This window comes from Athene noctua, chromosome 9, assembly GCF_965140245.1.
Source record: "Athene noctua chromosome 9, bAthNoc1.hap1.1, whole genome shotgun sequence".
Taxonomy (NCBI): domain Eukaryota; kingdom Metazoa; phylum Chordata; class Aves; order Strigiformes; family Strigidae; genus Athene; species Athene noctua.
This window is the reverse complement of record NC_134045.1, coordinates 5,729,550-5,743,212: the sequence shown is the minus strand read 5'-3', so window position 1 is coordinate 5,743,212 and position 13,663 is coordinate 5,729,550. Positions and strand designations below refer to the sequence as shown.

Below are 13,663 nucleotides of genomic sequence, written 5' to 3'. Positions count from 1 at the left end.
AGCCTTCTCTGAACACCCCCAACTCTCTCAGCCTGTCCTCACAGGGGAAGTGCTCCAGCCAGAGGGATCATCCTCATGGCCTCTTGAGTAGGTCGATGTCCTTCTGGCATTGGGGGCCCCAGAGCTGGACACAGCACTGCAGGGGGGTCCTCACCAGAGCAGAGTAGAGGGGGAGAATCCCCTCCCTCAACCTGCTGGCCACACTGCTCTTGGTGCAGCCCAGGATACCGTTGGCTTTCTGGGCTGTGAGCACACATTGCTGGCTCATAGTCTTCCATCCACTAATACCCCCAAGTCCTTCTCCCTGGGGCTGCTCTCCATCCGTTCATCCCCCAGCCTGTATTTGTGTTTGGGATTGCCCCAACCCATGGGCAGGACCTTGCCCTTGGCCCTGTTGAACTCCATGAGGTTTGCACAGTCCCACCTCTCCAGCCTGTCCAGGTCCCTCTGGATGGCACATCCCTTCCCTCCAGCGTGTCAACCACACCACACAGCTCGGTGTCATTGCAAACTTGCTGAGGGTGCCTCAGTCCCACTGTCAGTGTCACTGACAAAGGTGTTAAGCAGCGCCGGTCCCAGCACTGACCCGAGGCACGCCACTCGTCACTGCTCTCCACTTGGACATCGAGCGGTTGACCACAACTCTGAGTGTGACCATCGAGGCAATTCCTTTTCCCCTGACTGGTCCATCCATCAAATCCACGTCTCTCCAATTTTGAGCCAAGGATGTCATGTGGGACAACTGCTTTGCATGGGTCCAGATAGATGATGTCAGTTGCTCTTCCCTTATCCACAAACAGTGTAACCTTGTAGAAGGCCCCCAGATTCATCAGGCAAGATTTTCCCTTAGTGAAGCCATGTTGCCTGTCACCAATCACCTCCTTATTTTGCATGTGCCCTAGCAGAGTTTCCAGGAGGATCTGCTCTATGATCTTGCTGGGCACAGGGGCGAGACTGACTGGCCTGTAGTTACCAGGGTCTTTTTTGTTTCCCTTTTTAGAAATGGGTGTTAAGTTTCCCCTTTTCCAGTCAGCGGGAACTTCACCACAGTGCCACAACTTATCAAATATGATGGCTAGTGGCTTAGCCACTTCATCTGTCAGTTCCCTTGAGACTTGCAGATGCATCTCATCAGGTGCCATGGACTGGTGCACCTTCAGGTTCCTTAGATGGTCTTGAACCTTGCTTGACCTTGTCCAGGAGCTGCTTGTTCATCCCTTCAGGCCTCCTGGTGTTCTGTTGGGATGCATCGCTCCTGAGCTTGGAGGGGGTGATCCTTGAATATCAAGCAGCTTTCTTGGGTCCTTCATCCCTCCAGCTTTTTATCCTATGCTACTGCCAGGCAGATCCCTGAAGAGGCCAAAGTCTGCTCCCCTGAAGTAGGGAGCTTGCTGCATGCCCTCCTTGTTGCCATAAAGTTCTCGATCTCCTCTATTTCATGGTGATTGCAGCCAAGGCTGCCCTTGAGTTTGGTGAGAACATGGTGCAGCACAGCACTTCTTGTTGGCTCCTCTGTCACTAGGAGAAGGAAGTTACCAACACGGCATTCCAGGAACCTCCTGGATTGCTTATGCCCAGCTGTGTTGTCCCTCCAGCAGATACTGGGGTGGTTGAAGTCCCCCATGACAACCAGGGCTTGTGAATGTGAGGCTGCTCCTACCTGTCTATAGACAGCCTCATCTGCTTTACAGGTAAGGAAGGTAAGAAGACACTATATGCAAGTTAGGCTTTTGCAGCTGGTCTGTGTGAAAGAAGCATGATTAGATGTTTTGGGTCAATATTTAAAATGTAGTTAGCGCTGAAGTCTGCTCAGCACAGGGTGCCAGGACTTAGCCTTGCATACCAGCCTACTGTTTCTCAAGCTTTAAGTCTCTCATCAGGTTTAAGCAATCAGAGAGTCTTGCATGAGGCTGCAAGGTGTTCAAAGCATTCCCTGGTGTTTCAAGGGGGTTTTGTTAATCTAGAACACAACATCATATTCATAAAGCTTCAAAATTAGAAGTACTTCTAGCTTTTTTCTCATTAGCCTTTAATGCAGCTGACACTGTATGACTACTTATAAGTTACTGGATGATACCACTGGAAAACTGAGGTCAGTATCTCAAGAGACCTAGGCTCACTGGAAGATGGTAAAAATCATGTGGAGATGCAGCTAAATATAGATTAATGCTGAGAACATTCCTGGATACTTGGATTTGAAAGGCTGCCACAGCCTCTGTAGTACTGTGAACTTACAAGTCTTTGCTGTGAAATGGTCTTGTTGATCTAAGTTTAGCAGGGCACCCACTTATTGGCTGAGTGCCCTTGGTTTGTGGTGGCAACCATGAAATTCTCAGTTTTCTCTTTGGCAGGTTCATGAACCTATCACTTAAGTGTGGTTTGGTTTTTTTGTTTTGTTTTGTTTTTTTTTTTTTTATTGGTGTGACTCTGGGAAAGACAGTGTGCAAAGATAGGAAGAGACCATCACATGCTGCATCTACTCTTGGTGTTCCCTGGACTGCCTGAGCTTCAGCTGCAGGCAGCGGGTGGAACTGCTCCTGGCCCAAGCTCCTGGGCTGACTTGTTCTAGTCTGAGCTAAAAAACTGATTTAAGGATTTGACTCAGTTCATCCACTTACTTGAACAAGCCTCAGTGAGGCACTGAGGTCTTCCTCATGAGCAACATCCCTCCCCTTTCCAGTTCAGGACAGCTGTACAGTTATTTACTAATGATCTTAAAATGACACTCCTGATACAAACAGCTTGGCTGTTGGCACTATTCTTAGTGTCAGCTACTGCTCTTTTCTGCTTTGAAGTCTGTGCATTGCTTTCCCCCATGACTTGCTTATATTTGGATCTTGAGAGTTCTGACAAGTGGCTTGGCATACCAGCACCTTTGCTCAGGTCTCGAACCCAGTGGGCCATAGAGATAAGTCTGTGTGCTTACGCACAAACCCACGGAAGCAGCAGTACAACCAGCCCAGAATTTTTTCCTTAGGTTACTTCTCCCACCAGCACCTGAGTGCATGAACTGGATGAGCTACAAGAGGGAAGCACTAGATGCTAAAGTGACTATATTCAAAACAACTTCATCATCATTTAAAGCTGTGTCTAGAATTCATGCCAAGTTCAGAGCACCGCTCTGATCCCACTGGAGATTTCCTTTTTTCATCCCAAAATAAACACATGCTTTTACAATAACCTGAGTAACTGCCCGATGCAGTCACATAGGGACCTTTGCCTTGCTAGCATTAGTCTGCATTAAAGTCTAATGCTGCTTTTGGAAAGCATTAAAGTTGTCTGAGCAATGCAATACCTTAACACATCCCAGCAAAACCCCTGAGCCGCAGCACGGTTCTTCCCTGCTACGCACTCGTGCATCAGCTGCTGCTCTCTGGGTTTGCTGCTGACAGGGAGGGCTGTCCTCATGACCCCTTGCAGAGCAGCTGTTAAGCTACAGTTTGGCAAGGCTTTTGGAGGATTCCTGAGAAACTCAGGTCATGCAATGTTCTGTCATTATTCATGCTTTGTGACCACTTGCGCTATTGTTTATGGTTTCTTTAGTATCCTGGAGCAGAAAGCAATAAAAAACCCACCTATCTGCCATAGGACAATGACTCTTTATGATTAGATGAGATGAGATTAGATTAGTAAATGGGAGAGGGAGAGGAGGTTTAACTGTCTTGGGGGCAATGCCTGAGTGCCTTCAGGCCAAGTTGTAAACACCCCATGTGATGAACTTTCATGCATTTTATGTACTCCCCTGATAAAAACCAGTTCCCAATATTCAGCAGGTCATTGCAATCTTTCTTGCATGTCTTGTTTATCTGTGGCTGTACTTAAGTAACCCCAAAAGGAGGAAGACATACAAGTACCTGTACATGACTTTTGTGTGTGCGCTCTCCTTGATTCTGCTTAATGGCTATCCCAGAAGTTAGCTGCTGGGGCCTGGCTCTCCTGTTTTCTTGTTTCCTCTGCTGTGTCTGTCTTGACCATACCTCCCAAAACCAGTAGTGAGAATGAGCTCTCTGACCTGCTGCTGCTGGAAGGAACATTCCCCCCCTGCAACTTTAGGTTTTTCTAGGCATATCCTAGCCTGGCTTTGCTCGCTTTATGTGAGTGTTGCCCAGCTCCTGTTGTGCTGAACTGGGTGTCGCTGGAAGAGTGAAAATACTGGCCCCAGTTGTCACAGACTTCAGGAAGCCAACATCTCTCTCCTGCTCTGGATGATATTTCTATACTTGCTGACTCTTCCCTGCCCTTTAAGAAATTAAGAACGCTTCTGTGAGACATTGCTGATGCTTCTCAGTATCAACTAAAATTGTATTTTTGTGAATGTGAATTTCTGGAATATACCACACCTCAATTCAGTGGGTGACAGGAAGAGTGAAGGAGGGTGTAACTGTGCATGTGAAACCCTGTCTAAACAGCCACTCTTTTTGTGTCCAGCTCCCTGTGTGGGCGGATAGCAGCTCAAAGCAGGAGTGTCAAACACATTCTTGCCCAGGAGAGTTTTGCTGTGGTCTTTGTGGAGGTGAGGTTGGGGTCTTGAGGTAAGGTGCCATTTTACCACTTAATTAAAACACTGCCACCCCCTGTCACCGGCTGTAGGTTATATAGAGCCTCCATGCAGTGCTTTCTCCTCTGAAAACTACTGAGTGTTCCCAGGGAGCTAATGCAGAGGCTTGTCCTCACCAAGGAGCTTGTCAGTCTTTCTGCCTGTTTCCAGTCTCTCACCAGACCATCCTGTGTCCTAATCTCTTTTCCATGCCAAGTGGGCTGTAGAAAAATCCCTGACTCTGTGTGCGCACTGCTCAGCAGTAACAAAAACACCTGTTATCAACACTGGTTTCAGCACAAATCTAAAACATAGTCCCATACTAGCCACTATGAAGAAAATTAATTCTATCCCAGATATAGTCTGGTCCTCTTATTAACTGCACTGAGAGCTAGTGAAGGTTAATATGATCTTGGAGGGGTCTGAGCATAAAAGCTGAAACATTTGAAGCTGGTCAGAACCTGGTAGGAGAGGTAAAGAGGATGATGGCAAAAGCTGCTTTATTAAATAAGTAGTTGGAGGTTCCTAGGAAAACCGCTGCCACTGTAATAAATCTAATCCTTTGGGCCTGGGAGGAAATGCCAGCGTAGCCAGGACCTCTGCTGTGGTCTTAGTACAGCTGTGCTAACAGAGGCAGATGTGTTCTTGTTGGACTGGCACATAAAAGCAAGTGTTGCCCCTTCCACAGATGAGAAGAGGCTTTTCCAGCTGCCTTGACACTAGAAGACTTGCCTTGTAGTCATGATTGACTAAGCTGTGACTGCTTTTTCTGGGATGAAGGAGGAACTGAGCGCTGATAAGTGGTCTGGGCTTGCTGGATGGAAATGAGAGCTATCAGGAAGGATTAGGTAGTGGTGATGGTGTCTGCCTGGCCTCAGTGGTTACAAGACAACCTTTGCTCTCTTGCTATCATAAGGGTTTGAAATGCTGTTGCAGTGAAATTTCCCCTCTATCTTATGCATTGTAATTCTTCGTCCTGCAGGGATGAATCCTTCTGTGATAGCAAGATTTAAGTAGCCTCAGTAGGTAAAGTACTCTTTCAAAAAGTTGGTGTTGGGCCTCCTTAGAGGCCTTGACATTTGGTCTATAGACTGTGCATTTCCCCAGACTTCCCTGAAGGATGAGGAAACAAGCAAGTTAAAGGGTATAAATGAAATAGGGAGAGCCATGCTTTGCACTCTGACAGTGTAAACCAGGTGGCTTGTTTTTCCTGGGACCATCAGTCTGAAAGCAAAAGCTTCTCACATGTGAAGAGGGTCAGACTTGGGCTGTTCTCCCCAAACCTGGCTGTGGGTTTCATGGTGAGCTGGCCTGGCAGGGCATGGATGAGCTTGGTGTGACTCGTAAGCCAGGAGCTAAGCTGCTCTAAAGACCTGTGAATGGAAAAGGCTCCAGGTATTTTCCCTCAGTTCCTCTTGTATGGTTGACTTTGGCCAGGCTCCTTGCAAGTTGCAAATGTCTTGTAGAGAGCAAGATCTGTGGTAAAATGGGAGTAAGAAAGAGGTGCACTGTGCAATAACTGTATTTCCTTGCCTGTTCCTTCATTGTACACTGAGTTGAAGAAACAGTTTTGGTCTGGTTTGATGTTGTTGTCTTGCTTTGGTGAGAGTAGTCCTGCATGTGGTCTTTCCTCAAAGCTACTGAGTTGCACTAAGCAAACTTGCATGTTTGAGGGCAGATGGTGGAGCTGGGAAATGATCTGGCACATCTCTGAGATGCATTTGTGTTAGGGTGCAGATGCTTGTATTTACCAGGAACCAGCTGCTTACTGCAAGGGCCTTACCCTCGGTTCTCATAAACAGGCCCTTCTTGCTGTCCTGGAGATTGCAATCATCTCCATGGTGAGAGTTGCACAAACAGAAGGGAGGATAATGACGTTGTGGATTAAAGGGCAAAAGGAGGTTTCCTAGTACATGAAGCTTGTGCTGATTGTCCTGGTTCTAGATTGAACGTCCCTGGAAGGGTAGGCTGCAAACACAGGAAGGCTCTCTGCAAAAATAGTAGGACCAGAAGGTGTGTTACCCAGCCCGCAGTGCAGAGAAAAAAGCAGCACCTGTTTCAGGAACTAAGGTGTGGATTTGTTCATGGACCTTTGAGCATATTTGAGAGGCAGTAAGCCCATCTAATAAAAACTACTGAAATCTGCCTTTGACTGGCTCTGCTTATCTGCATTTGATGTGGTGCAAAGGGAAACACAGGCCTGCATTATGTCCTCCTTGTTAGCTCAAATACAAAGACCAGCAGCATCCATAATGCCCATCTGACAAATGTGTGCAGAGCCTTACTGTCCCTGCCCTTGCCCCAGTCTAGGAGTGCTGGCCTTAAGTTCCCTTTCTTCAGTACTCAAGTACACGTGGGAAGCCTGAACTGCAGCAGAGCTCCAACTCCAGGCATGCACAGCTCCTTCTGCCATTCTAGCTAGGCTGATCTCAATTTGTTTTGGAGCAGCTCCTGCCAAGGAGCTTCTTCAGACCTTTTGCATCATCTAAGTTTTTAGAGTTAGAGCTCTAGTAATGAGAGCAAGGGAGTGTAAAATCCCAAATATCCTTCTCTTCCAGCATCTGTGTCCCTTCCCTGTGCTGCTGAGGGACATTTGTGAAGGCACCTTCTGCTGACTGAAAAAACCCTTATCTCACTTGACTTTTTCAGGTTCTCAGCGTGGTTGGCTTATAGCTCAGCTAGTAATGAAGGTGCCTAGAGCACCACTCCTGTTCTTGCTGGGAACACTTTTCCTCTCAGCTCCTTGTATTTAGATGATGCCTTGCTTGAACCTTCTACTTGGAGAAGGCCACCAGCCTTTCTTGTATTCCCAGTCTTCAGGCCATCTGTGTCTTCCTTCTCTGGCTGGACTGGGAGAACTGAGAGGTGATCTTTCCTCTCTGCTTGGTGCTGGTGGAGGCCTCACCTGGAGTGCTGTGCCCAGTTCTGGGCTTCTCAGTGCAAGAGAAACAAGGACATACTGGAGAGAAGGGCTACAGAGGGCTTGTGTTGGTGGAACTTGTGCTGAGTGCCAAAGGCTGAATCTGCTAATCCTGTATAACCAGGTAGAAAACTTGGTTAGGGACATCATAATGTGGGCTAATGAAAAGAAGTTTGTAGGTTTTGATTGTAGAGGTGTAAAACCATGTGTGCAGTTTCATGAGGGTGTGAATGAAGGTTGTGCCAAAGCTGCCAGCCCTGTTGTTTTTGGAAGGGAGTGGGGCTGCAGAAACCTGACCTATTCTTTGTAGTTTGCGCAAGATGGAGCAGTGCTGGCACTGAAGCTGAGCTTGAGTGAAGCTACCTGCAGATTCCCCTTTGCTGGTGTCCTACCTTTTGTACATGCTCTCTACAGAGCAGTGGGAATGCTGCAAGGACAAGTGTTCCCCGCTACCTTGTGGTAGGGTGTGGGGAAGCTGGAGCCAGGCTCCTCTTGAAGGTGTGTGGGGTTAGGATGAGAGACAGTAGACAAATGGCCATGAGGGAAATTCTGATTAGCTGTTAGGAAAAGGCTTTTCGTTGTGAGTGTGGTCAGACGCTGAAGCAGAGCCCCAGAGAGGTTGAGATACACATCCTTGCAAGTAAATCAAAGTTCAGCTGTATAAAGCCCCCAGCAGCTGGAGCTGGCCATGCTCGGAGCAGGACACTGGGCCAGAGACCTCCAGAAGTCCCTTCCAGTCTAATACTCTTCAGTGGTAGGTAGGAGACACACAGATGGTGTGGTTCAGCTTATAGCATAAATCGCAGCCTGGGGCTATGTTTGACTCCCTTTTCCTAGGCTGTCATGATAAGGAGACATTAAGAAGGTGCCTTCCTAGTTTGTCATGGGAAGGGTGCATCTTTCTGGAGATGTTCACATGGACTGGTGCCAGGTGCTGTTTTTTGTATTTATGTATCGTGACAGGCTGCCTCTTGCATTCCTCCAGGTACAGCTACATGATTGACAACGTCATTCTGCTGATCACTGGGACTCTGCACCAGCGTTCCATCTCTGAACTGGTGCCCAAGTGCCATCCTCTGGGAAGTTTTGAGCAGATGGAAGCTGTGAACATTGCTCAGACGCCTGCAGAGCTCTACAATGCAATCCTGGTAGACACACCCCTGGGTGAGTGGAACCTTTCAAAATACCTCTCGGCTGTGTGTGGAGCAGATTTCCCTTTTTTCCTCCCAGTCTAACTAGGTCCAACTAAGCCTAAGTTGTGGTCCAGGAAGACAAAGCGGTGGGTGATGTACAGCTGTGGCTGTACTGCCTGTGGTGGCTGGGCTTGAGTTTGGGTTTATGTCTGTCCTATGCCAGTTTTTCCTCTAGAGGACCAGCTAGCTCTTTCTACCTTTCAACAAATGTCCAAACCAGCACACTGGTAGTGGAGACTGCTGGGGAGTTCAGTTTGTGTGAGCCAGGCCTTGAGCTGTCATGGCAGTACAGGTGTAGTTGGATCTGATCTGCTAGTTACGTCCATTTACTAGCTCTTCTGGGAATTGTAACCTGAATTTAGGCAGGAAGGAGAAAGCTTGAGAGGTCTTAGACAATGTGGTCTGTTTAATAATTGTCCTGGGACACATGGCACAAGTGCTTTCTTAGCAAAGGTCTATCACTTAATTTCCAGCACTTTTAGTTGGACCATTGGGCAATTTCTTGTAAGCAATTTTTGTAGGTAATTATAGAGATCTGCACATGCCTAGTCTTTGTTCTGAGCCTGAAAAAAAATAGGTCTAGATTAAGGAAAGCTCTTTATATACCAGAAAACCCCTAAACAACAACTGCAAAACCTCCACATCTCCATAAGCCTATGTAAACTCATTGTATAGCAGGATCCTGCACTGAGGTATACTGTCTCAGGGCTTGATCAGGAGGCCCATAACACTAAAACCAGGTGTCTTATGAACAGTTAGTCAGGCAGATATGTTCTTTAAAGATAAAAGGTGTAGGAAGTGGTTCTGGAGAAAATATGGAAGTCTTTTTGCAGTAGTAAGAGAGGTAGTCACAGGAGACTTGCTAGTTTAGCCTCTGTGGGCAAAAATGTAGTGAGATATGCCTGAGTCAGTGATTAGTCATTCTTTTGGGGTTGGTAGGAAGAACAAAACAGTCTAAGTCATCATATTGTCTTTGATAGAAATAGTTTTGGAACTGAAAGTGCTTTTGCAAAGGCTCTGTGTAATAATGGGGCAAGTGAAGTAGTTGTCATGGAAAAATGACTTGCCAGATAGAGCCCTGCAGAGGAGGGAAAACATGTCTTGAGATCTGGGTTGCAAGGTAGAGCAGCAGCTCAGCAGGAGAACTGAAGTTCTGCATACAGCTGAGTTGAGCCTGCTGTAGGGATGATATATGGGAAGAAAAATCTCCTCAGGAGTAGGAGTTCCCATTTTGGGAATAAGAGAGACCAGAGTATTTCAAACACATTAGCTCTCAGAGACCTTAAAGCTTCCAGCTGTGTATGGAGTGAAAATACCCTGTAATGCTGGTGAGGTGGTACTGGAGAATGTGACTGGCAGTTGAGGGTCTTTGCCTCTTGTGTTCATGTACGTGTACATGAGTCAGTTTTGTCTGCTTCTGCCCTGGCTAGGCTGACTTCTGCTTCAGACCTTTGCCCTGGCCATGCCCTTGAGGCTGTGTACCATCTAGTGTGGCATTTCTTCAGCAGGAGAACATGGGGAGTAGCTGTGTTGCCTAAACAAGCAGGCATGCAGGATCCAGTTGTTTAACTTGCACTCTTTCCAGTGACCACACGCGAAGAAACAGCAGCTCTGTCTCCTAAAAGTACTTGAGTAGCTACGTGGCTGGGTAGAAATGCCTAACCCCAAATGGCTTTCATAGGTTAGCAGGGCAAAATAAGACTTGCCGTTAGCCTAATTTGGGATATCGGAGGGCCAAGAACTGAAATAGCTGTGTTCTCATTCCTCTGCTACTCTGAAGTAGCCACTGCTTAGTTATCTAGGCTAGCCAGTGAGTTCTGCAGTGAAAACCAGTCCTGGCACACACTGTTTTCATTTTTGCCAGCCGTAGGGAGCAGTGCTTCTCCAGCTACGTGGCACTGGTCTCTGATGCTGTCGCAAAAAAACCTCTGTGGGGTTAACCCCTGTTCAGGATTCTCTAGACCCACGGTGTGGCTGCTGTCCATGCCAGGGAGTTCATGCTATAAAAAAAAAAAGTGATGCACACCAAAGGCATGAGCTTGGGTTGTACCTGGTTTGTCACACAGAGCAGAACACTGGTCAGTTCTCAGCATGAGTGCAGTGTCCTTTACCCGCAGCTGGACTGCATAAGATGAGAAAGATCATATTTCTGTGTAGCAAATTCAGCAAAGCTGATTGAGTGAGAGTTGAAGTCATGAAAGTCCTGTCAATGGGTTTGACTGTGCTCTTGCTAACAGGCAAGACTGGTACAACAGCCTTATGTTACACTACCTGTACAAGACTCATCTTTATCTGCAGCTTGCAGTACTCTCTGCTAGGTCTGAAATCTGTGTTCTTTAAGTGGCAACAACTTCTCAAACTTCCTCCCAGAGATACTCTGGCAAAGTATCTCTGGGCTGAGCATCCTACCAACAACCACCACTTTATCCTGTCTCCTGTTGCTTAGCTCCAGCTAGAGGAATAAAAGTCCTCAGAAGAAGTGGAAAATAGGACTGATAGAACTGACCAGGGGAAACAGCTCCTGACTCCAGCCATGGAATGTCATGGACTGTAGGAGCTGTGGCGTCCGCATACCTTCTTAATCCAGCAGAGATATTGGAGAAGGAGGGAGAAGCACCAGCTTCCTCAGGATTCATTAGCTGCTGTCTCACAGATGCTTAAGCACTGCTGCCATGCTGTAGCAGCCAATTCGGAAGCTGTCTTGTCACCTCTGAGCACCTGCATCTGGGAACAGTTTGGGTTTTGCTTATTTTTAAACACAGGCTGCTCTGACACTGATGCTGGGGGCTAGAGCTGAGAATTTCTGCTGAGAATAGGCTGTTAAGTAAATCATAGGACTAAGGGGTGAAGAAAGATTTTCATATGAGAGTCCCAAAAAAGGTTGTGGCCTGGGGAACCATGGTGAAGCCTGAGGTTTTGAGTCATGGCAGTTTGGTGGCTGCTGAAGTTAAGGGCCAGGCCTAGGAGGGACAAGCTCAGTGTAGGGTATGCTTCTGCCTGACATTGTTGAGGACTCTGGAAAGTGCTGGGCATGGCTGGTGGGCAATGCTAACTCTGTGGCTCTGTTTCAGCTGCTTTCTTTCAAGACTGCATATCTGAACAGGACCTGGATGAAATGAACATCGAAATAATTCGAAACACGCTGTATAAGGTAAGTGAGTCTCTGGGAAGGGAAAGAGGTGTTAACTTCCCTGTTTATTTCTGGTGTGACTACAGCTCTTTCTTGGGTCAGGAGCTCCAACCCAAGCTTTCTTCAACCAGAGAACAGATATTTTCTTCTTGGAGTAGACTTAAAAATCATTTTGCTTTCTCACTCCTTTTCTTCCCTGGAGTGGTGATAGAGTAAATATGACCATGAACTAGTTGCATCCATTGGAGAGTAAAGATAGTGCTCTTGGAGGGGCCTGACATCTGACCACCCAGCTCTGTAGAGTCAGGGCACCAGAGCTAGGCAGAGTGGTGGTTTTTGGAGCTGTCAGGCTGTCAAGAGTCTGTGCAAGAGATTTCACAGAAGTTATACCTTTGAATAAATTTTCTCAGGCCCCAGGCAGGCAGGAGAAGTCTGCTCCTTAACCACATGTGTTCAGTCATGTAGATAACTGCATTCAAAGGACTAAAGTGGCTAGATCTTAAACTTGGTTGAAGGACTTCCATGGGCTTGGCTCTCTCTCTCTTGAGCTCTTTCATTAGAGCCTCTGACAATCTGCTCAAGCCTTCAGTGGCTCTGGTTGGGGTTAGATGCTCTTGGCAGAGCAGTGTAAAAAGGTGCAGCCAGGATGGAGGAGTCCCGCAGGCTTTGAAGAGTATTGGCACAGAGATGTGGAGGGGCTAAAGATCTCCTTATCCTGAGCCTGCTTGGGGAGCTGTTGTCTCCTCGGCAGGCCCCGTCTGGTTTTAGCTGGCAGTATCAGAGCATGTATGTTTATGTGCAGGCTGTGGCTATCGCTCCATCTCACCTCTCTGGATTTAGGGTGGGATGCAGATTGTATCTGCCAACCTTGTTTTGACTGGTCACAGCCAGCCTGCAGTCAGTGTGACCTCTGCTTCCCAAGGAAGCTGTGGCCTGTTTGGAGAGGCAGAGAACAGCTCAGGCGTGAAGGGAAGGAGGCAAAGGGAGGGGAGAAGGAACCTGCATGTCGGCAGTCATGCCCAGGTGCACGTGGCCTCTGGCATGTACTGGTCTTTTGCTGTAACAGGGGCAGGTATGCCTGTATGCATAAACACCTGCACCTTGCGGGGTGCAGACCTCCATGTTGAGATGAGGTGGATGGAGGAAGGCAGGGAGCAGAGTGAGCGCAGGGCAAATGGAGCAGGGGGGGCTGTGGGGGGTATCTCCTTGAGTCTCAGATGCCATGTCCTTTCCCATCTTCTTTTTGAGGCCTTATACTGCTTTGCATTCTGCTCTTCCTACTCCCAAATTGAAGCGTAGATGCCTGGTATCCCATGGCGTGTGCGGGACTGGTTCCTGCTGATGAGCAGCCCCTGGGGAACATAAGGGCTCTGTCAGTAACAAATCATGGGGATACAAGGGTGGAAAAGGAAACTGCCGCTTAACACACTCTCACTTGAAGCCACCTCTTTCCCCAGGGACTGGAAAATGTATAATATAATGCAAATGGTCTTCAAAGGCAAATGAGGGAAATAAAATCCAGTCTGAAATCTGCAGAGAGCTCCTCTGAGGAACACAGCGGGCGGGTGCCTAGGGTGGATGCCTGCGTGCTGGAGGAGTTGGCAGGGAAGGGGAAGAGCTACCTCCCAGAACTACTGGAGGTTTTCTGGAGGAATCTGTGAGCATGTAGACAGAAGGTTTGAGGAGGATTCATAGGACAAAAGCTATTACAAAGGTTTCTTGTTAGCAGTGACAAGTGAGGAGTTTCTTGAATGGAAATATGGTTAAGATGGGGAGCAGAGGGTAAAAGTAAGTGGTCAGCTCTGTTGAAGGGCAGTCAGCAGTGGAGTCCTGCAACAATGCCAGCACACCTCTGTTATCTTCAGTGCTTAGTCCCTTTTTTC

At 47.6% G+C, this 13,663-nt stretch overlaps 1 protein-coding gene across 1 annotated transcript in view; it reads left to right on the top strand.

Moving 5' to 3' along the window:
- ATP6V0D1 (ATPase H+ transporting V0 subunit d1) overlaps positions 1–13,663 on the top strand; it is a 38,638-nt gene that overhangs the window by 19,252 nt on the left and 5,723 nt on the right. The window contains exons 3-4 of the mRNA XM_074913439.1: positions 8,443–8,621; positions 11,722–11,801. Of these exons, the coding sequence (XP_074769540.1) occupies positions 8,443–8,621; positions 11,722–11,801 (259 nt within the window). The remainder of the gene's footprint in view (positions 1–8,442; positions 8,622–11,721; positions 11,802–13,663) is intronic.